The following is a 24,226-nucleotide window of genomic DNA, read 5'->3' as shown; positions in this document are numbered from 1 at the left end:
TTGTGGAGGTGGGACTGGAGAACATAGAACCATCATGACACACCAATGGGTGAAGTTGTGGATCTCTCTCCTCTACGGTTTATCTGCTGCTTACTCTGATTCTGGTAATTAAATATATGTTATGATATGCAGTGTCATGTTAAGATGGAGATGTAGTTAGCCTGCTAGACTGGGCCCAGTACGTTTGGCAATTTTGACCAGGCTGGTCAAACTAGCCAGCCGGCTAGGGACATATTGTATTATTATTATTATTATTATTTTTATTGTTTTATTAAAGATTCTATGGCATAGATTTTGGACCCAACTGGCCATTGCCCAAAATGCTTAAGTTCCTTCACTAGATAAAACCAAAATAATCAATTCAATCAAAACCACATTACAGTATTTATGCAATTCTTTTTGCCAAGATCAAATTAACCAAACGGCTCTAATGTTCTGTGTAAAAACGTACAAACTTTGTTGGACATCCTATCCGACAGTCAAAGAAAAATATAAAGTATAAAACATTTGTTTCTGTTTTTTTCAAGTTACTATGATTCCAATGACTGGGAAGATACCAGTGATCACAGGTATGTTATATATAAGATATTTTCACACTGACTACACTAATAAACATTGATAAACACAGCAAACACTGTTGCTTTAGTCAGAAATAATCTTAATACTCCTTCGCCCTTACAGTTGGCGTGAGTCAATCCCACAACAGGCAGGTCTGCAGCACGTGGGGTAACTACCACTACAAAACCTACGATGGGGACTTCTTCCAGCTGCCCTACACCTGTAACTACGTGTTGACTTCACTGTGCAAAAGCAGAAGTGGCTACGAGGAGTTCAACATTCAGCTGCAGCGTGAAGAGGTGGACGGTCAGGCCACCATCAAGAAGGTCTCTCTGAAGCTGGATGGGACCTTCGTGGAGCTGACTCAAAGTAGCATCAATGTCAATGGGAAACAGTGAGTTGTAATTTAGTGATTTGGCAGACACTCTTAACCAGGTAATTCATATTAGGTAGTTGGGTTGGACAGCCACATAACACAGTCCTAGAGAGCAAATGTTTACTCTGTCAACGCTTAGTAGTCAGTATCAGTAGGGAAAAAGGGTTGGTTTACAAAAACAGGATAGTTTCCTAGAATTTATAGAAGACGTTTGACATTTAGAATTGACATCAGTTGAAAGGAAGGGAGGGATTCTGGGGAAGAGAACCATGTTCTGTGGTTTCTTTAAATGATTGTTTAGACTAGGGTAATGTAATTTCCCCTCTGATGGATACTTCATTGTGTTGTCCCCCATAGGGTCACGTTACCATTTGGTCAGTTTAATATCTTCATGGAGAGGACCAACTCCTATGTGAAGATCACAGCCAAGCTGGGTTTAGTCATCATGTGGAACGAAGATGATGCCCTCTCGGTATGTGTTCTATCCACTAAATCTGTTAGATGTGCAGTAGATTTTCCAGTAGGTCTTTATTGACAGATCTCAACAATGAATTCCCTCGGATACAGTTTTCAATAAGCGAGACTCATTTGGCATTTTAACTAGACATTTCTAAAAAGACTGGGCTATACCTTCCCATTATATACCGCTACAGTGGACACAATTACCAGTAGGACTACAAAAAAAACCACAATTACCAGTAGGTCTACAAAATAATTAAGAATTCATGCTACTAAATCTGGTTCTTTGATGAAGGAGTTAAACTAAGAGACCACTGAAAATTAAACGCTTCTGTTCCTCACTTTTGGAAAGGAAAGGTGCAGTGGTCTCTAAATCTTTTCCAGAGCTGTATATATAGGGATGGGTAGTATTTATGATACATGTATTTAAAATACAAAATAGGATTTTGTCATTTGTATTTGATAGGGTTGATGAAAATAGCTACATATTTTGTATCAAAATACGTAAGTGTTTTGTATTTTGTAGGTTAAAAATACTGTAAAATACTTTGTGAGAAGTCTACATGATGACATCATAAAAATGCTACTGTACCTCTGATTGGTCGCTACTCAGTAATGTTGAACATACTTGTTGAGATCAGAACAGAAAAGTAATCCATACCCGAAGATGAATGTCAAGGTGAGAAATGTACGCGAAGGTTGCCAGCTTTCCATCGATTTGTTTGCATAAATTGATGCAATTTTTAACAGTTCATGTTATGTTTTGGTGTTTGTGTGAGTAGCCTAGGCTAAATCATTCACCAATTTACGTGATGTTTTAGCTGACCATTTGACCCGAGTTGCAGCCCTCACAGTTAACGTTAGCTTGTTACTTTCAGCCTATGTTTTTGTTGGTTTTGCAAATAGATAGAAGATAGGGTTTGAGATTGTAACCTTGTTGAAGTCGCTGTTTAGTATGATCATGATTTTGCTTACCATTGCATGAATGGCTGCCTGACACAATTTATCATAATATTTATGAATAATAATCCAATTATTACTTAGAAACTAGTTGCTATGAATTAAAGTGCCATCAGTTGCCATCAGAGTCATAGCAAACTGTTAGATAAACATGAAACTGCTGGTTACTTTAAAACTAACATTCATCTGGGTGATGACAGGGATATGTGAATATTTGATCTGTTAACTGGTTGCATATGTCAGATTTATGATGACTCGTTAGGCAGAGAAAAGCTGTTGCTATCAAACATTGTCTACTTAATCAACTGAGTCAATGTACTGGTGAAGGGATGAATCAAATCGACTGATAGATGGAATCAACTGAGTCAGTGTACTGGTGAAGGGATAGATAAAATAGACAGATATGTGCCAGACTGAGCTGGGGGTGGTGTTTTATGGGTAAGTATACAAACATGCTCTGTGGTCCAAATGAGAGTCCGTGCAAATAAGTAGGTAGTCTGATGGCCCGCGGGTCTTTTGTGTTAAGTCAACAGTAATGCAAACGTCCCAAATAACTGCAAAAGTATTATATTGTAGCACATGAAGTGCCTATACACACACCCAGCCTAAAACCCCAAAAGGTAAACAACAACAACATTTTGAAGCATTATTGTGGTCCTAACTTTATATGCCCTGCTGTAGGCAATATTTGTTGGTACTGTACTTTAATCCACAGTCATTTTCTATTTGCTCTGTAGGTGGAGTTAGACTCAAAGTTCCAGAATCAGACCTGTGGGCTATGTGGAGACTTCAATGGAGTCCAGCTTTACGACGAGTTCATTGTGAATGGTAAACAAAATCAGAACAGGTCTAAGGGATGCTAACTATGCTCCTGTACTGCTAATGAATATGTGGTTTCAGTCATTGTGAATGGTAAACAAAATCAGAAAAAGTCTCATGATAGAATATTAGTATACTCTTGTAGTACTCAGTACAGCTCAAACGTGTTTATAAAGGCCACATATTAGTTAAACCATTTATTGGAGGATAACTGTACACAGCAATGTAAATACAGTGTCTTGGCATCTGGGGTAATGATTATGGCCCTTTTATCAGTTAACAGGATGGCCATCATAAATTGTAAGATCCTGAATTGTGAATTGGACATCATGAAAATAAGAGGAGGGGAAATCATAACAGTGAATGTTTAAAAAAGCACATTTTTTTTATTTAAAAAGGATAGAGGAATAAACAAAAATATCAAATGTGCAGTTGTTTATTTCTGATATTGAGGTTTGATTAAAAAAAAAATGAAATCCATCATAAATTAAATGTTACCTTGATTTGGAGCTTCTACTGGCCAAGACGAGGTCTCAGCAATCCAGGGTTTGTAATTGTCCTTGGTCACTGATCACAATACTCATTTTGACCAACCCATTGTAGAAATAGTCCTTATATCAAACATGCAAAGAAAATTACAATTACATTGTACTTTCCCACAGGATTTCAAATGAAGACAATTGACTATGGTGAGCTTTCGAAGATGAATGGCCCTACAGAAACTTGCATAGAAGTCCCACTTCAGGCTGAAAATTGTGAAGAACAGGTATTGTCTGAAAGCTGTAGCTCAACCATTCACTGCTATAAAAACTTTATTTTAAGATAATAGAATAAAAGTTTCACATACCAACATCCTCATTGCTCACATTATACAATCAATTCTTCTCTTCCTCCTTCGTGGTCCTCCCCTTTCAGAGGACAGCGTGTGAGGAGTTTCTCACCAGTTCAGCCTTCAGTAGCTGTGAGGACCTGATTTCCACGGACTCCTTCGTCGAGGCCTGCATGGCAGACATGTGTCACTGTGGTAACAGCAACAACAGCGAGTCCTGCATGTGCCAAACCATTTCAGAGTATTCCCGCCAGTGTGCTCACGCAGGGGGCGTGCCCCAGAAATGGAGGACAGACCAGTTCTGCTGTAAGGAAATCTTTTATAATTTTATTTGCTGTAAGGAAATTTCCTTTTATAATTTTATATTGGACTGTCTGCTTGTCTTGCTGGCCTTCACAGTTTGGAATATGTTAAAAAAAAAGATCCTTCCGTTGACTCAGAATTAGATATAGATTTGAGATTGCAGGTAAAGACTTCTGTCTCTCTGTCTCTGTCTGTCTGTCTGTGTTGAGCAGTGGAGACATGCCCTTTGAACATGAAGTACCAGGAGTGTGGAAGCCCCTGTATTGATACCTGCTCCAACCCACAGGCGAACCAGCATTGTGAGGAACACTGCACTGATGGATGCTTCTGTCCTGCCGGTACAGTACACTCACTGGTTCACTGGGGGAAGCACATCATATTTCCACTTAATAGCCCTCTAAGTTGTTTCAAAAAATAAATATAAAAATGCCAACTTTACACCATGCCTACTGTCCATGCCTACTGTCCATGCCTACTGTCCATGCCTACTGACAACGCTTACTATTTTCAAACAGGAAGAGTAAATACAACTTAAATACAATTAAACAAATATTTGTTCATCATCAACCAAGTACAGACCTGAAGGAGGAACCTTACTAGAACATTAAATATCATTGTGATTTTATACAAATGTTCTGCTACAGAAACTACTATGTATTGTAATTTAGCTAATAAACTAGGCAACATTTATCAATTTCAAATATATTCAAAAGAAAAGTAATTAATGTCATTTCTATTGTGATTGAATGTATTTATTGCCTCTTTCCTAGGAACTGTGTTTGATGACATTAATCAGAGTGGCTGTGTAGCTGTGGACCAGTGCTCTTGTCTCCACAACGGAATGTCTTACAAGCCTGGAGAGACATACTCTAGAACATGCCAAGAATGGTAAGCATTGCTTTATATTTACATACACTGAATTATTGTGTTTGTGTGGCTGTAGACTTTACTGACTGATTCTCTCTGCTAGTACCTGCAAGGATGGCCAGTGGAGCTGTATAGGTCTGGACTGTCCAGGTACCTGCTCCATAGAGGGAGGTTCCCACATCACCACCTACGACGGGAAAGCCTACACCTTCCATGGAGACTGCTCCTATGTCCTGTCCAAGGTGGGACACTTGAAATATAATTTTGTTGGCTTATACATCACTAATAGAATTAGACTAACACCAACACAACTCAATGTTTAGCAACTAGTTCTTAGGGCTTTTGGCTAAAATGTCCTGGTACTTAAATAGTTCTACTTAGATCATTTTTTGTCTCTCTGAGTTTAAGGTTGCTTTAAATTACTCAATATACACTCTACACAGTGCCGGAAAAAATTAAGAGACCACTGCACCTTTTTCTTTCCTTTCCAAAAAAGTTGAAAAGGAAAGTTTTGACTGACGAACAGAAGGTTTCAAATTGAGAGACCACTGCAAATTGAAAACACTTTTCGACTCTTTTGGAAAGGAAAGAAAAAGGTGCAGTGGTCTCTTAATTTTTTCCGGAGGTGTATTCTGTACTTGCACTTAAAGTTTTGACAGGGACTCAAGTTTAAGTTTAAGTGCTCAGTCATAGGCGCGTGAGAAGAGAAGTGTTTTTAACCTGGATATAGAGATTGAAGAGAAGCGGTCTGAGAACTGATCCCTGTGGAACTCCGCATGTCATAGCCACCCTATCAGATTTATGATTACCAATGGTGACAAAGTAACTCCGGCCATCTAGATAAGATCTGAACCAATCAAGGACTTTCCCAGCGAGTCCTATCCAATTTACCAGCCTATCTATAAGTGTTCTATGATCTACAGTATCAAATGCTTCACTGAGATCTAATAGAACCAGAACTGTTATTTTATCAGAATCAGTATTCAGGCGTATATCATTAAAAACTTGAATCAGGGCCGTTTCAGTACTGTGGTGAGGTCGGAAACCTGAAGGAAATTTGTCTAAGAGACCGCTTGAGGTCACAAAATTGTATACAGGTCTATAGTTGTTCATTATAGATGCATCCAGTGTTCTCTTTTTTAATGGGGGCTTAATGGCAGCTGTTTTTAGAGACATTGGGAAAATGCCTGATTGCAGAGAGCTATTAAGTATTTGCTGTAGGTCCATTGTTATACAGTTAAATTCTTTAAAGAAAAAGTCTGATGGCAGTGTGTCGAGACAGCAAGTGGAAGCTTTAAGATGTCGAACTGTTTCTTCAAGGGATTTTTGATCAATTGTATTAAAATGCGACATAATAACCAAGTTATGTCTTGGTGGTCGTGGTGACGGTACGGAGTCCTTGTTACAATGTAGTTCTGATGTTCCGTCTAATACTTGTAATTTATTCATTAAAGAAACACGCAAATTCATTACATTTTACAGTGGACATGAATTCTGATGCTATCTGCTTTTTTGGGTTTGTAAGCTTGTCGACCATGACAAATAGAGTGCGGGTATTATTGATATTCTTGTTGATCATTCCAGATAAATGTTGCTGTCTGGCCCTGCGTAACTCATTGTTGAAGCTACCAAGGCTTTGTTTATAGATGTCATAGTGAATTTGAAGTTTAGTTTTCCTCCACTTACGTTCTGCTTTCCTACATTCTCTTTTCAGGGCATTTACCATCATGGTGGTTCTCCATGGTGTTTCTGTTTGCTCATAGTTTTCTTTACCTTTACCGGTGCAACACGATCCATGATATTCAATATTTTGGCATTAGGATATCCAGGAGTGCATCAACTGACTCAGCACTTATTGTTGGAGAGATAGCTATGGCTTCAATAAACTGAGCATTGGTACCCTCATTAGTGTACTTTTTCTTAACAGAAACAGAGTTTACTGGAACATTTGGGGTGATAAGTGAATCAAAAAAGACACAGAAATGATCAGACAGAGCCAAGTCTTTAACCATGACAGAGGAAATATCGAGACCTTTAGAGATAACCAGATCTAGAATGTGGCCTTGAGTGTGTGTACGCTCTTTCACATGTTGAGTGAGATCAAAAGTGTCAAGTATTGCAAAAAGTTTTTTGGCATTATTGTCTGTACTACTATCTCTGTGGATGTTAAAATTATAATCAACTGATATAAGAGAGAGTAGTTCAGCAAAATCATCAATAACATTTGCAGAATATCATGGAGGTCTGTAAATGGTTATAAACAACATAAATAGTTACATTTCAAAATAAATTTAATTACCTACTGTATTTTCTGTGCACTTAAATGTGTCTTTGAATAGGGTAGCCACTCCTCCTCCTTTCCTACCATTTCGACACATTCATATAGCCAAATTTTTTAGAATCTTCTGTTAGCCAGGTTTCAGTGAGAATTATAAAATCTAGGTTGTAGGATACCATAATGTAATTTACCAATAATGATTTGTTGGCGAGAGATCTGATACTAAGTAAAGCCAGCTTAATAGATATATTAAGGGTTACTGGACTAGTAGGTTGACGTGTTACAGTTAACAGATTAGACAAGTTTATGGGTTGCATACTCACGGTTCCTTCTATTTCTAATCAACACAGGAATAGAGATACTGGGTCCTAGCTTGTACTCAAAACAGTCGGCATTGCTATTTTCACAATAGCAGGGACCCGAAGCACATCACCGAGAATATTCTGTGCTCTGTGGAAATAAAGGACAAATCAAAAGAATAAAGTACACATTTTTTTTGATAAAAAATGAATAACTTTACTGTCCTTAACTTATTATTCTCCCCAGCAAATCTATGGGAGTGTTTTCACTGTCCTGGGTGACATAGAGAAATGTGGGACAACAGACACTGAGACCTGCCTAAAGGGTGTAACCCTGGTGATTCCACAGTCCAAGGTAAGGTTGCGCATGGCCAATGACACACCCACCTGATAGTGTTTTATCAAGACATCAACATTAAACCATTTCAAATAGGTTTGCCATTGACTCCTGTCACCATTTCACACCAGAATTGGGGTCAAGGACATTTCAATTCCAGTCAATTCAGTAAAGAACACTGAAACTACAATTCCATTTAATTGAAATAAGAGTCTTGTTGACTTTTTTATTTTACTGGAACTTAAATGGAATTAACCCCCATTTTGCATCACACTTCTTACCACCTGGAGTCTCACATTTAATTTAAATTGCAGATGATCGTCATTGAGGCCAGTGGAACCGTCAGTATGGACAAAATGTTATCAACGTTGCCCATCGTCATGGGTGAGTTGCTGGCTCATGGCTACTCAAGAATATTGATGTGTGTTGTCTGGTTTTGGTTTAGTGTTTTGGTTTAGTGTATTGTTGAATAGCGTAGTGGTCAGAGCATGGACTACGGAACAACAGGTTCCGCGTTCGACACCCGTCTCAGTCAAAACACATAGCGCCTTAGGATCTGTTCAGGACAGACAAACTTTGTTGGGTAAACCTTCTGTAGCTATGTTATAGGAAGCCTAAAATATAACATTTCTGGTGGATTTTAGGAATAGTTCAGGATAGACAAACACTTCAACGGCTACACGATTCTCTCCTCTTTTTCACTTGACGAAAAGTCAGTTATTGTCACCTATATTGATAGATACCGTATCAATGTAATTCACAAATGGCTAAATAGCTGTTGAAACGGCCAGTGGCAGAAGAGGATTTGTTCAGGATAGACAAAAACCTCACTGGCTACAACCTTTAGTTGCAGAGCTACATTATAGGAAGCCTAAAATAAAACACTTTGCTGTTATATTACGACTATTTTTAGTGGATTTTCATATTATGCATTAGAATTTGTTCAGGATAGACTAAGACTTTGCTGGCTACACGAATCTCTCGTCTTTTCACTTAACGAAAAAGTCAGTTATCATCACCTATATTGATACTTATTGTATCAATGCTATTTGTGGTGGAGGTAAACTTAATCAGAAACTTTAGTCAGTTTAATACAACACTTAATGGTGTCTAGCAAAATATTCAAATTGTGTGATGTTACTATGTGACAAAATTATATAATGTCAAGAGGCTATACTGATGCCCAGTGAATGTACAGCTCTGAGGCATAGTGGTTAAAGACACAGCCTCTCACGTGGCCAGGGAGGGCAACAACAATCGTCTCATTTTATTGTGGCCCGGCTGAACTTGCCTGGTTCCTTGTTTATACTATTCTCATGCATCACATATACATTTTCTACGTTTTCAGTCATAGTAAGATGTGTAGGTATTTAATGGAAATGACAGTAGTTACACATAACCATCCAGATTGTAAAGGTTTGTTGTCTACCAGATGGTGACTACTGTAGACATTTGGTTTATTTTCCACAGAGAATGTAACGATCTTCAAGCCCTCTACGTTTTACATCGTTGTGCAGACCTCTTATGGGCTTCGTCTGGAGATCCAGTTAACACCTATAATGCAGGTGTACATCACAGCTAGCAGTTCCCTTAAAGGAAAAATCCAGGGTATGTTTCTTTTGAGTTCATTCCCCTGAAAGATAAATATCTTTAAGTATTTGAGAATCCATGTTAAATTCCCATATTTATGTAATTAAACAGGTTGTCAGGAGTTCAGACAGGAAACACCACGTATGAGTTTAACCATTTATTAGAGAACGTACATGCAAGTCTTGGTGTTCTGCTCCTTTAGGGTAACTCATTGCCATCACATGATTGTGTATATGATAATACCACAATAACATACCTAGTTATTATTTATGCAATTCCCATGGCAATGAGTAAAGTACGCAGTACCGATCCCCCCCACAAGGAACAAAGAATCTAACAGGTGAAGGCAGGGGTGGTGGGGTGGGTGCACCTGCATGCTAGTACAAGCCCAACAACTGACTGAGTGAGTAACCTGATGGTTATATAGACAGGTTGCAATCTAACATGTGATAAGAGCGATCCTGCATCAGCTGATGCATTGCTGACCAATTACCACTCGGGTTTCCTGGCTGAACTACCCTAATTAGGCAAAAAATTATACTAATTGATAAAGTATTTACCTCTTCATTATCTTGTATTTATTTGCTAACTTTATATTTTAAATGTTGTAATGAGTTACTCAAACATACCATTTAGTTGGTAAATTAAATTCTATGTAAAAAACTAATAATTATAATGGAAATGCATTATGCTGCACTTATCATAACTGCATTTTCAATGGCTATGACAAATAGAGTCAGCAGATTACCTTCCTTAAATCCTTTTGACAATTGCAAACTTCATGAAAAGCATTCATAACATGGAATTTTACCCCTGGAGTTGCTAAATATGAATTAAACCAATTGTATAAACGGTTCACAAAAATATTCATGTATTGTGTAGAAATGCCATAATTTGTCTTACTTTACTAAAGGTCTTTTCAAAACTTGTTATAATTACCACACCTGTTTACTTTGTTTCATATATTAAAAAAAAAAACAGGTCTGACCAAGACTAGTAAGATTTGGTAGAACCTATTTAATTCTATACTCCATAATTTCCCCATAGTTTAACAGAACAAATGTGTTACAAAAGTGTTTTCACCAGAGTATGCTTACATAGATATGATCTTCAGATATGCAGACAATTGCATAATCAGCCTACTGAATAATCAGCCTACTGCATATGGTCATACTCACTGACAATTTTAAGAACATATAGCAACTAATTTCTTTAGGAAATGTTTGTTGATCTCATATCTGAATTAATCTGTTTTCCTAACAAAGTTTTATATTTCCTATCCAGGTCTTTGTGGAGACTTTAACAGCGTCCAAGCCGATGACTTTAGAACCATCAATGGACTGGTGGAAGGAACGGCTGTGACATTTGCCAACACATGGAAGACCCAAGCAAGCTGCCCAGATGTGACCCAGAGCTTTGAGAACCCATGCTCTCTGAGTGTAGAGAATGGTACTCCTTTAACCTCTTTTAAATGTACTATATCTAATGAAATCATGCCCAAATGCACTTCAGCCCAGCAGAAACAAAATAAGATGCTGAAGTAACTTTAAGGTACTTCAGTTGTTGAAAATCAGCACTGTATGCATGCATAGATCTGAGTTTTTGTTTTGATCAAATATTATTATAATATAATTATATTAAAATATATTATATATTATAATATTTAAGCATAGTAAACTTTCGTGGATACACCTGTATTTTTGCCATGTTAAACGCTGCTCATATGTTTTACAGAGAAATATGCCAAGCACTGGTGCTCAATGCTATCTGATGCTGCAGGAATATTTTCTGAATGCCACAGTGAGATCCACCCTGATCCCTACCAAGCAGTAAGAAATAATAAGGATTTGCATTCATATTTAGAAAAAATATTACAAAGAAAAAGATAATTCATCCACTTTTTAGTGTATGACTACATTTAACTACATACATAGTTTTATTAAAATGCTTTTTTTCTGTTTCACCCATCTCATCTTTTCCCTTCTCTCCCTCGTCTGTAGAATTGCATGTATGACAGCTGTAACTGTGAGAAGACTGAGCAGTGCATGTGTGCAGCAATCTCCTCCTACGTCCACGCCTGTGCTGCTGCTGGCATCCTGCTGACAGGATGGAGAAACACCACCTGTGGTGAGAACAACATCAGAGGCTGAATTAAATACCAAAACTATGCTAAACTCACTGACGGTAAACCCAAATGAATACCGTTCTAAAGTAAAGTCTCCCTTACATCCCAGTGTGAAAACCCTAAACCAATGTTCAATGTTGAATCTCTAATCTATTTCTACAGGAAATTACGCTCAGTGCCCTGACACGATGGTGTATGACTACGATATGACCAGCTGTGGTCGCACCTGTCGCTCGCTAAGCCAAAAGGACTTTACCTGCCAGGTACATTTACATCACTGATTACCAAACGTTATAGGGAATTTGAATAGAATCCCTAAGAAAATCATCTTCTCCTATGAATGAGAAACCTAATAGTCTTCGACTGTTATAGAAGACAGCCTTTTAGTGGTAACGTACATATCCACAAAGCACAAGAATGACAATACAATGTCATTGTGTGATGGGATGTGTTGGGATGTCAACATTTTCAGTAGTTAGCATTTAGTTATAGCTCCAGATAAAGTTAAGAGACCACTGCACCTTTTTCTTTCCTTTCCACAAATGTCGAAAAGGAAGGTTTTGAGTGAGGAACAGAAGGGTTAAAATGAAGAGACCACTGCAAATCGAACGCTTCTTTTCCTCACTCAAAACTTTCCTTTTCAACTTTTTTGGAAAGGAAAGAAAAAGGTACAGTGGTCTCTTAATTTTTTCCAGAGCTGTATTTTTGGATTGCATGCTGTAAAACCTTAGGAAGCCCTGATTTACATGAACATCTTATGTGCCAGTAGTGTTACACAGGACATTGCCAGGTTTGTGGTTTTATGATGGTCAGACTTCTTGTTTGATCACAATACAGTTTTGAACATTCATTTTGGGACTGAAGACATTACAAAGGCTTGAAACCATCTCTAAAGAAGACAAATTATTATCATATTATCATCTTGATGTCACCAAACTGATTTTAGATGCCATATAATGTTAACAAGGCGAAACATATTGAGGCAAGTTCATAGACTTTTATCTATACTCTTAAAGGAAAAGGATCTTAGAGTATATTTTACTTTGAAACAGTGTGCGTTCTTCAATGAAAAATGACAAAGTATACTGTGAAGGATATATTCTTTACAGGGTTATTGGAAAAACTTTCTGAAGTAGTTTCAAATACTGAGAACCTTTGCCATCTAATAATAGGATGATGATGATGATGGCAATTTCTTTTCTACTAAATATTAGCCTACCTCAGTAAAATGTTTGTGGTAAATGCTATTTAGCCCCTGATTAAAGCCTGTTTGACTCTCTGTGATGCAATTCGGCACACATGCTAATGCAAGCTCAATTACTAAGAGCAGTCTTATTATTGGGCTACATTCCCTGAATGTGTTCATCCATAGATGCTACATCCTGTATATGGCTGTGCCAATTGTTCCCACTATTTGGAGTTAAAGATATTTAAAGTTTTCATTGATTGTCATAATCATTGAAAAGGATCTAAAATACACAAATAATCTGTTTATTTCACATTTGGCACACAGAATCATAGATAGCTTGGGCCCTGGTATTGCTGCTTGCAGCTTTATTAGTTGTTACTGTTACAGACGTTCCCTTTACCTCCCAGGGAATCAAACACATGTTCTGACTGAACTTCAACAGGTAGAACACGTGTCTGTGGATGGTTGTGGCTGTGCTGAGGGAACCTACATGAATGACCAGGAAGAATGCGTCCCTGCCTCAGGCTGCCCCTGCTACTATGGAGACAAGGCCCTGGACCAAGGATTTACCAGTATCAATGGGGCTCCTTGGTAAGGACTTGATCCACGATGGTATTTGTGAAAAATTATTTGTACCTGCAGTTGAATTAGTTGGCATCTGTGCAACAATGGCTGAACATTTTCTTTGTTGCTCTAAATCAGTGGGTTGACAAACTCGTACTGGGTGACACATTAAACATTCAACAGCGTCTGTATGGCATAAATTTAGGTCCATTATAATTTTTACAAAGTTTTTTCATTTAAAGGTATATAGATTTCTCCAATGTTTAAGATTTATTTTACTAAATCCATCTGCTGGCTGTATTGGACCCCTGGATTAGCCCATATGTTTGGCACCCCAGATCTTATTTAAAAAGATATTGGCCAGTTGAAAAGGTTTTAGAAAATGCTATCTGGTTTAGAATGATGTAAAAAGGGCTTTATAAATACATTTGATTGATAGAATTAAAAAGCTACAATGCACCTATGCCAGAACTGTTTTACATGTCTGCATTTTCATGGCGATGTATCCTGTTTTCATCTCATGCACAGAAACAAGTCATTGTCTCTAACGGTTGTACTTCTTAATTTTTTTTTAAATTCCACATTGTAGAATAATAGTGAAGAGGTCAAACTTAAACAACGCCTATGGAATAATGGAATTACCATTATTACACCTATGGAATAACCTTTTAAAAAATCTATATTTTAGATTCTTCAAAGTAGCCACTCTTTGCCTTGATCACAGCTTTGCACTCTCATGGCCATTCTCCCAATGTAGATTTGTCCAAACAAAATAAGGTGAATGAATGCTGAGCCCTTGGGCAAGGCTGTCAATCTTAATTTCACCAGGGTGGTCATCAATAACGTCTGATTCCCTGCCTGACGCACCGCTTTCCAGGGATGTCTCGGGAGGAGTGGGTTGTGCAAAAAACGAATTTCCATTCCAACATGAATAATTCATATGTGAGAAAGGGGACAAGCCACTTATTAAATCAAAATATGTTTGTTTTGTTAAAATCTTGTTTAAGCTGTTGAAAGAATGGTGTGGCTGCATTGAAATATTTTTGATTAATGGAAGAGTAAATGCCAAATCATGCTTAACCTCTGCTCTTGTATACATTTTTCACTAGTTTTTGCAGAAATGGGATATTAAGCTGTACTGGAGAAGTAACTCCTTCATGTGAGTACTCCTAAATTACAAACATATCTTTATTTGCCAAACACAGAAAATGATTTTCTAACAAGACATTACATTCCCAACAGAATAAAGCTGACCCCAGGTATAGCCCTAAAAACCTACTAAATCCTACCATTGTTCCTTTTCAGCTTGTGAAAGTCCAATGGTTTTCTTCAACTGCTCCAATGCTGCACCAGGTGCCAAAGGCTCAGAGTGTCAGAAGAGCTGCCAAACAATAAACCATGACTGTGTAAGTCTGCAACAGAACAGGCCTTACAAAATGTTTTAATACAGTTGTACCAATAGAATGTATGAATCCTGTCCATAGCTAAGTTTATAAATAATCGGATCAATTTGAAATGGTGTAAAATAACAAAAGCCTATATTTAATGTAATATAATTGTGTTATAGTTCAGTAAAGAATGCCTGTCAGGCTGTATGTGTCCTGATGGTCTGCTGTCTGATGGGAATGGAGGATGTGTTCAGGAAGATCTTTGTCCCTGTTCTCACAATGGAGTCGACTACCAACCTGGGGACAAAATTAAAATAAAATGCAATAACTGGTAATATTTTCTTCTCATATTTTTGTTGTTGTTCTTCAGCTCAGGGTGGATAACCATGCTGGGGGAAAAAAGTTTTTCTGTGTATAATTCAAGTCTAAATTTTCCTTCAGAAAAGTAAATTGCAATTAGGCCGGTCACAATTCTTTGAGAAACTGAAACATTTGGATAACAAAAAATCCTCAGTTAGAACTGATTGCCCGAGGTTTCTATTAAAAAGGGATCGAGAACATTGAGGATGTTCTAGCAAAAAAAAGCAGACCCAGTCCAAAGTTTGGGATAATTTCACTCTAAAAAGTAAAGTTAACCTGGTTGCATGTCGCTACTGCATGACTGAATGTACGTTATACAACAATTGGAGAGGAAGCCTTAATTCTCAGAGGAATCAGTATCAGACAGACCGAGGCTCATTCCCTACAGTCGCTTCTTTATTCAGGACAACAGCATTCAGCAGTGCTAATATAATCGTAAAAGGGTTTTCTTTTTCATAATCGCAAAATGGTTATCCTTTAATTTTTTTTTTTACTTGGATTAGCAAACACAATGTCCCATTGAAACACAGGACTGATAGTTGCTGATAATGGGCCTCTGCAAGCCTATGTTGATATTCCAATAAAAATCCTCCATTTAGCTAAAATAGTCATTAACAACATTTACAATGTCTACACTGTATTTCTGCTTATTTTGATGTTATTTTAATGGACAAAAGCATTTTCTAAGTGACCCCAATCTTTTGAACAGTAGTGTAAGTTACCCAGTAACTATTTCACGCATTATTCTTTGCTATGTAGGCTATGGGGGTTGTTTTAATTGTGTTATTGCTATTTATTTATTTATTTACTGTGTAGGTTAAAGGTGTTGCAATACCAATCATAATCAAAACACTTGCAATGTAGTATTTGGAATAATTATAAGATGTTGTGCTTTGTTTTTATCAAAAACACCAGAGTCTTTTTTTATCGGAATAACTCGATTAAGCTTCAGAATAATCGACGAAATAATTGATTACCAAAATAGTAATTAATGTCAGCCCTAATTGCAATATTTTAAATGTGTTTACTTAACCGGATAAGTCAGTTAAGAACTTATTGTCATTCTCAGTTATGATTTACAATAATTATTCCATTAAATTAAATACAGGGAAACACATTAACAGATATGTTTGAAGGATTTAGCAGGTGCATTGAACAGATAGCAGCTTGTTAAGTTTGTTTATTAAGCCAACGTAAAATAGGCCAACGTTTCACAATACAATCCTGATGTGTTTGCATCCCTGTAGCACTTGCAGTGGAAGCAATTGGGATTGCACCAATAACGTGTGTCCCGGGACATGTGCCATATATGGAGATGGTCATTACATCACATTCGATGAGAAAAGGTTTAATTTCAATGGAGACTGTGAATACACTCTAGCTCAGGTATGGCTATACTGGTCTATACTATGATTGAGAACAATACTTTTATTTACATTTTAATCCTTGGGTATACAAGACTTCAAATGATGACTTAGATTAAGTAATTAATGATAAAAGCTAAGGAAGAACATTTATTATTTTGTGTTTAATTGAATTTATCCTGCAGGACTACTGTTCCAACAATCTAAACGGAACCTTTAGAGTGATCACACAGAACATTCCCTGTGGAACTACAGGCACAACCTGTTCCAAGGCCATCAAGCTCTTCTTGGGGGTAAAGAACACCATTAAAATTGATTAATTAAAGCAAAAAATAATTACATTCGTCATTCACCAACTCATTGATCGTTTGATTAAATTACTGATTAATTGATTAGGATAAATTACACAAGGACAATGTTAACAATATTACATTTATCTGCTGGTTGTGAGTAATTACCATCCAACTCACAGCACCAATTTATATGCCCAGAGTTTATGAAAAAAAAGATATAATATTTTTTTTTCCCCTTTCAGAGCAAAGAGATTATACTACAAGATGAAGTTGTAAAAGTGGTGAAGCAGGAGACCGGGATAGATGTGGACTTCAAGGTCCACACTGTTGGTCTGTACATTGTTATTGAGGCTGGAAATGGTCTGATTCTAATGTGGGATAAGAGAACAAGCCTGTTCATCAAACTCGACTCTAAATTCAAGGTGAGTGGCTAGAATTGGACCATTTATACCTTTTATCTCTGTGTCAATGTTGTATTTTCATTTAAATATGTCTTTTTTATATGACAGTCGAGTACTTACAGCACACCTAATGTGCTAGTTCACATTAAAACACATATCAAAACATTATCTTCCAGGGACAAGTGTGTGGTCTGTGCGGAAACTACGACGGAAATGGGAATAATGACTTCACGTCCAGAAACCAGGAAGTGGTCGTGGAAGCGCTGGCATTTGGCAACAGCTGGAAAGTGTCTCCCGGTTGCCCTGACGCTGTTGACATAAGGGACCCGTGCACCGTGAGGTCATCCAGGCAGTCCTGGTCTCTGAAACGCTGCAGCATCATCAAGAGTCCAGTATTCGCAGACTGCCACTCCCAGGTACAGAACCCATGACCACTAGTCTATTGAATAGTCTATAGACAGTGACCTCTAGTCTATTGAATAGTCTATACACAGTGACCACTAGTCTATTGAATAGTCTATACACAGTGACCACTAGTCTCTTGAATTGTCTATACACACTGACCACTAGTCTCTTGAATAGTCTATACACAGTGACCACTAGTCTCTTGAATAGTCTATACACAGTGACCACTAGTCTATTGAATAGTCTATACACAGTGACCACTAGTCAAGATTCAGTACTTTAGTGCCAGAGTTACTGTCTTCTTTTTTCATTCAAGGGAAACAATTTGAGAACATGTTCTCTTTTGATAGTGTATCCTGTATAAAAATCCACAATAAAAATAAATATTAATTGAACATAAATTGCACACAAGAATTTAATTGTGCAAGATGACACTGTTGTTCGGTACATGATAAAGAAACTTGAAACTCGAAAGACACATTTTGTTTAGCAAGCGCACGACACAACAACTAAAGCAGGTACTGTTGTTTTAGAACAAAGCTTCCAGCAACGCTTTAAATAATTTTAGACACAAGTTGCAGTATTCAGCAGATACCTTATAGGCATATCTACAGTGCCTATTGAAAGTCTACACTGCCTTTTGAAAATCTACACTACCGGTAAAAAATCTTACACTGCCTATTGAAGGTATACATTATTGAAAGTCTACATTGCATATTGAAAGTCTACACTGCATTTTGAAAGTCTACACTGCATATTGAAAGTCTACACTGCATATAGATTTGTATGACTTGTATGTTTTTTTTAAAACCCATTTTAAGACGGTCTGTAAGTCTTTTTTAAGGGTTTGAGTGATTTCATTTAATTCATTATTGAGTCATCTACATACAGTTACACAGGCTATGTAAATCTTGGTGGTAGATCCTTGGGAATACTCTAGATCATTGGTAATACTCTAGATCAGACCTGGGCAAACACCGGCCCGTTGTACGTCCCTGTCCGGCCCGCGTGAGGCCAATCATAAATTATAGGGATGCACCGAAAATTCGGCCACCGAATAATTGACACAATCTTTTCTTTCGGTGTTTCAGTTTTTGGTTTTCGGCCTTTTGAAATGTTATTTTGAAAAGTGTTACGTTTGTATTACTGACGTATGGACGTATATGCGTGCGTGAGCTGAGAGTGAAGGTGAAAAGCGACAAGTGACGCTAGCCAGGTTACCCTGAAGATGTCGGCTCACGCTAAGAAAAGATGATAACGAATGCCGTGTTTTCAACAAGACATGGACTGCCAAGTATTTCTTTACAGAAATTAAAGTTAAAGCCGTTTGCGTAATCTGTGGTACACAGGTCGCTGTGTTAAAGGATTATAATTTGAATCGCCACTACACGACCAAGCATGAGGATAAATACAGAAATGTGTCTGATGAAGAGCTCGCGTGGGAGTCTGATGCGTTGCTAGCAAAACTGCAAACCCAACAAGGACTTTTTACGAAACTTCACACCCCCAGAGATGCAGCCGTCAGGACAAGTTATGTCATTTCTCACAAAATCGCCAGAAAAAGTAAGGCGTTTTCTGACGGAGAGTTTATTAAGGAGTGCTTATTGGACTCTGTTGCGTTGTTGTTCCCGGAGATAAAGGGCGCATTTGAGAACGTGTCACTCTCCCGACGCACTGTAACGAGGCGGGTTGAGGACATCGCTGGAAACTTGGAGCTTCAGCTGAAGAACAGAGCGGCCGACTTTGACTATTTTTCTCTGGCTTTGGATGAGAGCTGCGATGTACGTGACACCGCCCAGCTATTAATCTTCATACGTGAGATAACTGCAGACTTTCAAATCACAGAGGAGTTGGCAGCTATGCAGTCAATGAAAGGGACAACCACTGGTAATTACTTGTTCACAGAGGTAAATGCATGTTTGAACATGTTAGGACTGAAATGGGACAAGCTGGCAGGTGTGACAACAGACGGTTTTCCAAATCTGACTGGGAAAAATGTTGACTTTTAAAGAGAATGCAGGATAAAGTGACAGAAATGAACCCTTTGCAGAAATGGACATTTTTGCATTGTATTATACATCAGGAAGTGTTATGTAAGACAGTGTTAAAAATGAACCATGTTGTTGATGCTGTAACTAAAACAGTTAACTTCATCGAGCGAAGTTCAGGTCAGTCTCGCCTCAGGTCCTCCTTCAAAGAGGAGGACTTTCCACACCTGAGGAGGCATGCTCAGAGGATTCTAGTCCTCTTTGGATCTACCTATGTATGTGAACAGACATTCTCAGTGATGAAATTCAACAAATCCAAACACAGATCCTCTATCACTGATGACCACCTCTCAGCTGTCCTTCGCATAGCCACCTCAGACATTCAGCCAGATTTCAATGCTCTTGTTCAAGCCCAGAACAGACTGGATTATTCTCACTGAAGAGGTAAAATGAGGTGGAAAACATTACAAGTTATTGTTTTTCTATAAACTTGGTAAATTGTTTGTTGTTTTTCATTGTTTGTGGAGATTAACAAGTAAAAAAAAATTGCACTGATTCAATAATTGCTTTTGTTTTCTTATTTGACCTATACACCACCATTTCACATTGCCTAATATAAATATTTACAGAATAATTTTATTCTTCTGATTATCAGTACCAGCTATTCAAAATATATAATTTAGTGCGTTCTACAATAGAAGAAAGTTGATCAGAATTAAGTTCAAGTTATCGTTGGTGTGGCCCTCTGACACAATTCAGGTTTCTCATGTGGCCCCTTGTAAAAATGAATTGCCCACCCCTGCTCTAGATCATTAGTAATACACTAGATCATTGGTAATACTCTAGATCATTGGTAATACTCTTGATCTTTAGGAATACACTAGATCATTGGTAATACTCTAGATCATTGGTAATACTCTTCATCATTGGTAATACTCTAGATCATTGGTAATAATCTAGATCATTGGTAATACTCTAGATAATTGGTAATACTCAAGATGATTGGTAATACTCTAGATCATTGGTGATACTCTAGATCTTTGGTAATACTCTAGATCATTAGTAATACACTAGATCGTTTATAATAAGTAATAATAAACAGATAATTGTTGATAGCACACCTGTGGTCGGTGGAACTAGCAAGTGATTGCGTTGATCAAACTAATAAATAGATATGTGTAATTGCCTGTCCCTGAAAGGTGGACCCCACCCCATATCATGATGAGTGTGTCAGGGACTCGTGTGCCTGTGACACTGGGGGAGACTGTGAGTGTTTCTGTACAGCTGTAGCAGCCTACGCCCAGGCCTGTAACGAGGTCGGGACCTGCATACGCTGGAGAACGCCAGACATCTGCCGTGAGTCATTTACTTGTTTATATAAAAGTAGATTTTTTCATTGGCTGAAAATTCATATACAGCTCTGTGAAAAAATTAAGAGACCACTGCACCTTTTTCGTTCCTTTCTAGGAAAGTTAGAAAGGAAAGTTTTGAGTGAGGAACAGAAGTGTTCAATTTGCGGTGGTCTCTTAATTTCAACCCTTCTGTTCCTTACTCCAAAACTTCCTTTTCAACTTTTTTGGAAAGGAAATAAAAAGGAGCAATGGTCTCTTAATGTTTTTGAGAGCTGTATTTTTTTAATTGTTTACTAAGTTTTACTACAGGGGCAAAATCTGAGATTTACATGTACAAGTCTGAGTTTTCCCAGAAATCTTCTTTTCAAACCCTGGTTGAAATGTAACGGTTTTCCTTCACCAGCTCTATTCTGTGATTTCTACAACCCCGATGGGGAGTGTGAGTGGCACTACAAGCCTTGTGGTTACCCCTGTATGAAGACCTGCCAGAATCCAGAAGGAACATGCTCAAAACAGATCCCTGCACTGGAAGGTAACTGATATTTCCTCAACATCTCATTCAGACCCTTCACATTCCAAATGATTAAAGAATTGTACATTATGGAATATACATAGCACATTTTGTCTTAATTTGTGTCCTGTATTACATTTGCTGTTTGCCTCCAAAGGTTGCTATCCAAAATGCCCTTCGGACCAGCCTTATTTGGAAGAAAGCACTATGAAGTGTGTCACTGACCCAGAGTGTGGTTGCTATGATGGAAAAGGAAATCATTACAAGGATCAGGAGGTTATGCCTTCTGACAAGAACTGTTATACATGGTATGTTTCTATGTTAACATTTTATTATACAAATATACAGTATCTTTCATAGTATTTAACGGTTTGTATCAGACATATTTCTGGTCCATGTCATCACACTGCATACGGTGGTTATTCCACCATTTCACTTATTTTACTTTCTTATTGTGACCATATAAATATTTGCCCTTTCAAATAACAATGAATAGTTGTTAATATTTTACTTGTTCATCAATAAGGTTGGCAAGGAGCCTGGTAATTTTTTGTAATAGAAACAAAAATGTGTGAAATGGAAAAAAGGTAATCACCCACATTATTTTTCTTACTGAATAACTTATTTTTCTCAAGTCGCTGCTCATCAACTAAAACCCTTTGCACCCCCGACAAGAACGGTAAGGATTTTCATTTTCAGTAGAGAGGTAATACAACCTTCAAAATCAGCCTACATTAACAACATGGTATCGTGTCAAGATGATCACATGTTAATAACTTAAAATCATATTGCAGCTTGCAAGTGTTTCCACAAGGGCACAACATACCCATATGGAGCGACCGTGCATACAGATAACGGGGATGGGACCTGTACTAATGGCACCTGCACAGAAACCGGAATCACTGACTTCATTACCTACAGCTGTGGTTGCTTTCATAACGGAACAACCTACCCAGTTGGAGCTACCATATATACTACATATAATAGTGATGGATCCTGTGTTCATGCCATATGCGAAATTGATGGACCACATCAATATCAAGTGACAAGTTGTCAAGTCGTCCATACTACAACCCCAACAACTACCCCATCAACTACCACAGATACAACTACACCCCCAACATCCACCCCTACCATAACCCCATCAACTACCACAGAAATAACTACACCCCCAACATCTACCCCTACCATAACCCCATCAATTACCATAGAAACAACTACACCCCCAACATCTACCCCTACCATTACCCCATCAACTACCACAGAAACAACTACACCCCCAACATCTACCCCTACCATAACCCCATCAACTACCACAGAAACAACTACACCCCCAACATCTACCCCTACCATAACCCCATCAACTACCACAGAAACAACTACACCCCCAACATCTACCCCAACCATAACCCCATCAACTACCACAGAAACAACTACACCCCCAACATCTACCCCTACCATAACCCCATCAACTACCACAGAAACAACTACACCCCCAACGTCTACCCATACCATAACCCCATCAACTTCCACAGAAACAACTACACCCCCAACATCTACCCCTACCATTTCCCCATCAACTACCACAGAAACAACTACATCCCCAACATCTACCCCTACCATTACACCATCAACTACCACAGAAACAACTACACCCCCAACATCTACCCCTACCATAACCCCATCAACTACCACAGAAACAACTACATCCCCAACATCTACGCCTACCATAACCCCATCAACTACCACAGAAACAACTACACCCCCAACATCTACCCCTACCATAACCCCATCAATTACCACAGAAACATCAACACCCCAAACATCTACCCCTACCATTACCCCATCAACTACCACAGAAACAACTACACCCCCAACATCTACCCCTACAATAACCCCATCAACTACCACAGAAACAACTACACCCCCAACATCTACCCCTACCATAACCCCATCAACTACCACAGAAACAACTACACCCCCAACATCTACCCCAACCATAACCCCATCAACTACCACAGAAACAACTACACCCCCAACATCTACCCCTACCATAACCCCATCAACTACCACAGAAACAACTACACTAACATCTACCCCTACCATAACCCCATCAACTACCACAGAAACAACTACACCCCCAACGTCTACCCATACCATAACCCCATCAACTTCCACAGAAACAACTACACCCCCAACATCTACCCCTACCATTTCCCCATCAACTACCACAGAAACAACTACATCCCCAACATCTACCCCTACCATTACACCATCAACTACTACTACAGAAGCAACTACATCCCCAACATCTACCCCTACCATTACCCCATCAACTACCACAGAAACAACTACACCCCCAACATCTACCCCAACCATAACCCCATCAACTACCACTACAGAAACAACTACATCCCCAACATCTACCCCTACCATTACCCCATCAACTTCCACAGAAACAACTACACCCCCAACATCTACCCCTACGGGTACCTCAACGACTCCTCTTACACCCTGTCAGCCTGGTTGTCACTGGTCAGGTTGGATTGACACTAACTATCCCGAATTTGGACCAGGTGGAGGAGATTATGAAATTCTAGAAAATATTGTT

The 24,226-nt window shown here is 38.3% G+C and overlaps 1 protein-coding gene across 1 annotated transcript; it reads left to right on the top strand.

The window, feature by feature from the left end:
* Window positions 1-24,165, top strand: LOC114829524 (mucin-5AC-like). The gene is made up of 31 exons (XM_034288164.1): window positions 1-104; window positions 528-569; window positions 682-952; window positions 1,292-1,406; window positions 3,091-3,181; window positions 3,835-3,938; window positions 4,088-4,307; window positions 4,517-4,642; window positions 5,075-5,192; window positions 5,275-5,413; window positions 7,996-8,103; window positions 8,400-8,469; window positions 9,556-9,693; window positions 10,960-11,124; window positions 11,410-11,504; window positions 11,676-11,802; window positions 11,963-12,063; window positions 13,432-13,580; window positions 14,663-14,712; window positions 14,859-14,959; window positions 15,121-15,272; window positions 16,549-16,687; window positions 16,851-16,958; window positions 17,201-17,380; window positions 17,536-17,775; window positions 20,952-21,108; window positions 21,508-21,636; window positions 21,773-21,923; window positions 22,251-22,294; window positions 22,410-22,737; window positions 24,072-24,165. Exons 1-31 carry the CDS (start codon window positions 35-37, stop codon window positions 24,163-24,165), a joined length of 4,122 nt encoding a protein of 1,373 aa, XP_034144055.1. The 5' UTR covers window positions 1-34.
* The last annotated feature ends 61 nt before the right edge of the window (window positions 24,166-24,226 follow it).

This window comes from Esox lucius, chromosome 19 (assembly GCF_011004845.1).
Source record: "Esox lucius isolate fEsoLuc1 chromosome 19, fEsoLuc1.pri, whole genome shotgun sequence".
Classification (NCBI taxonomy): Eukaryota; Metazoa; Chordata; class Actinopteri; order Esociformes; family Esocidae; genus Esox; species Esox lucius.
The sequence above is the reverse complement of the archived record's forward strand: the minus strand, read 5'-3'. Positions and strand labels throughout refer to the sequence as shown.

Excerpts from the sequence above, each read along its gene's own strand:
- LOC114829524 (XM_034288164.1), top strand. The coding sequence starts at position 35 with ATGACACACCAATGGGTGAAGTTGTGGATCTCTCTCCTCTACGGTTTA. Across the intron at positions 4,643-5,074 it reads TGGATGCTTCTGTCCTGCCG|GAACTGTGTTTGATGACATT; the intron begins GTACAGTACACT and ends CCTCTTTCCTAG. Across the intron at positions 16,688-16,850 it reads GTGAATACACTCTAGCTCAG|GACTACTGTTCCAACAATCT; the intron begins GTATGGCTATAC and ends TTTATCCTGCAG.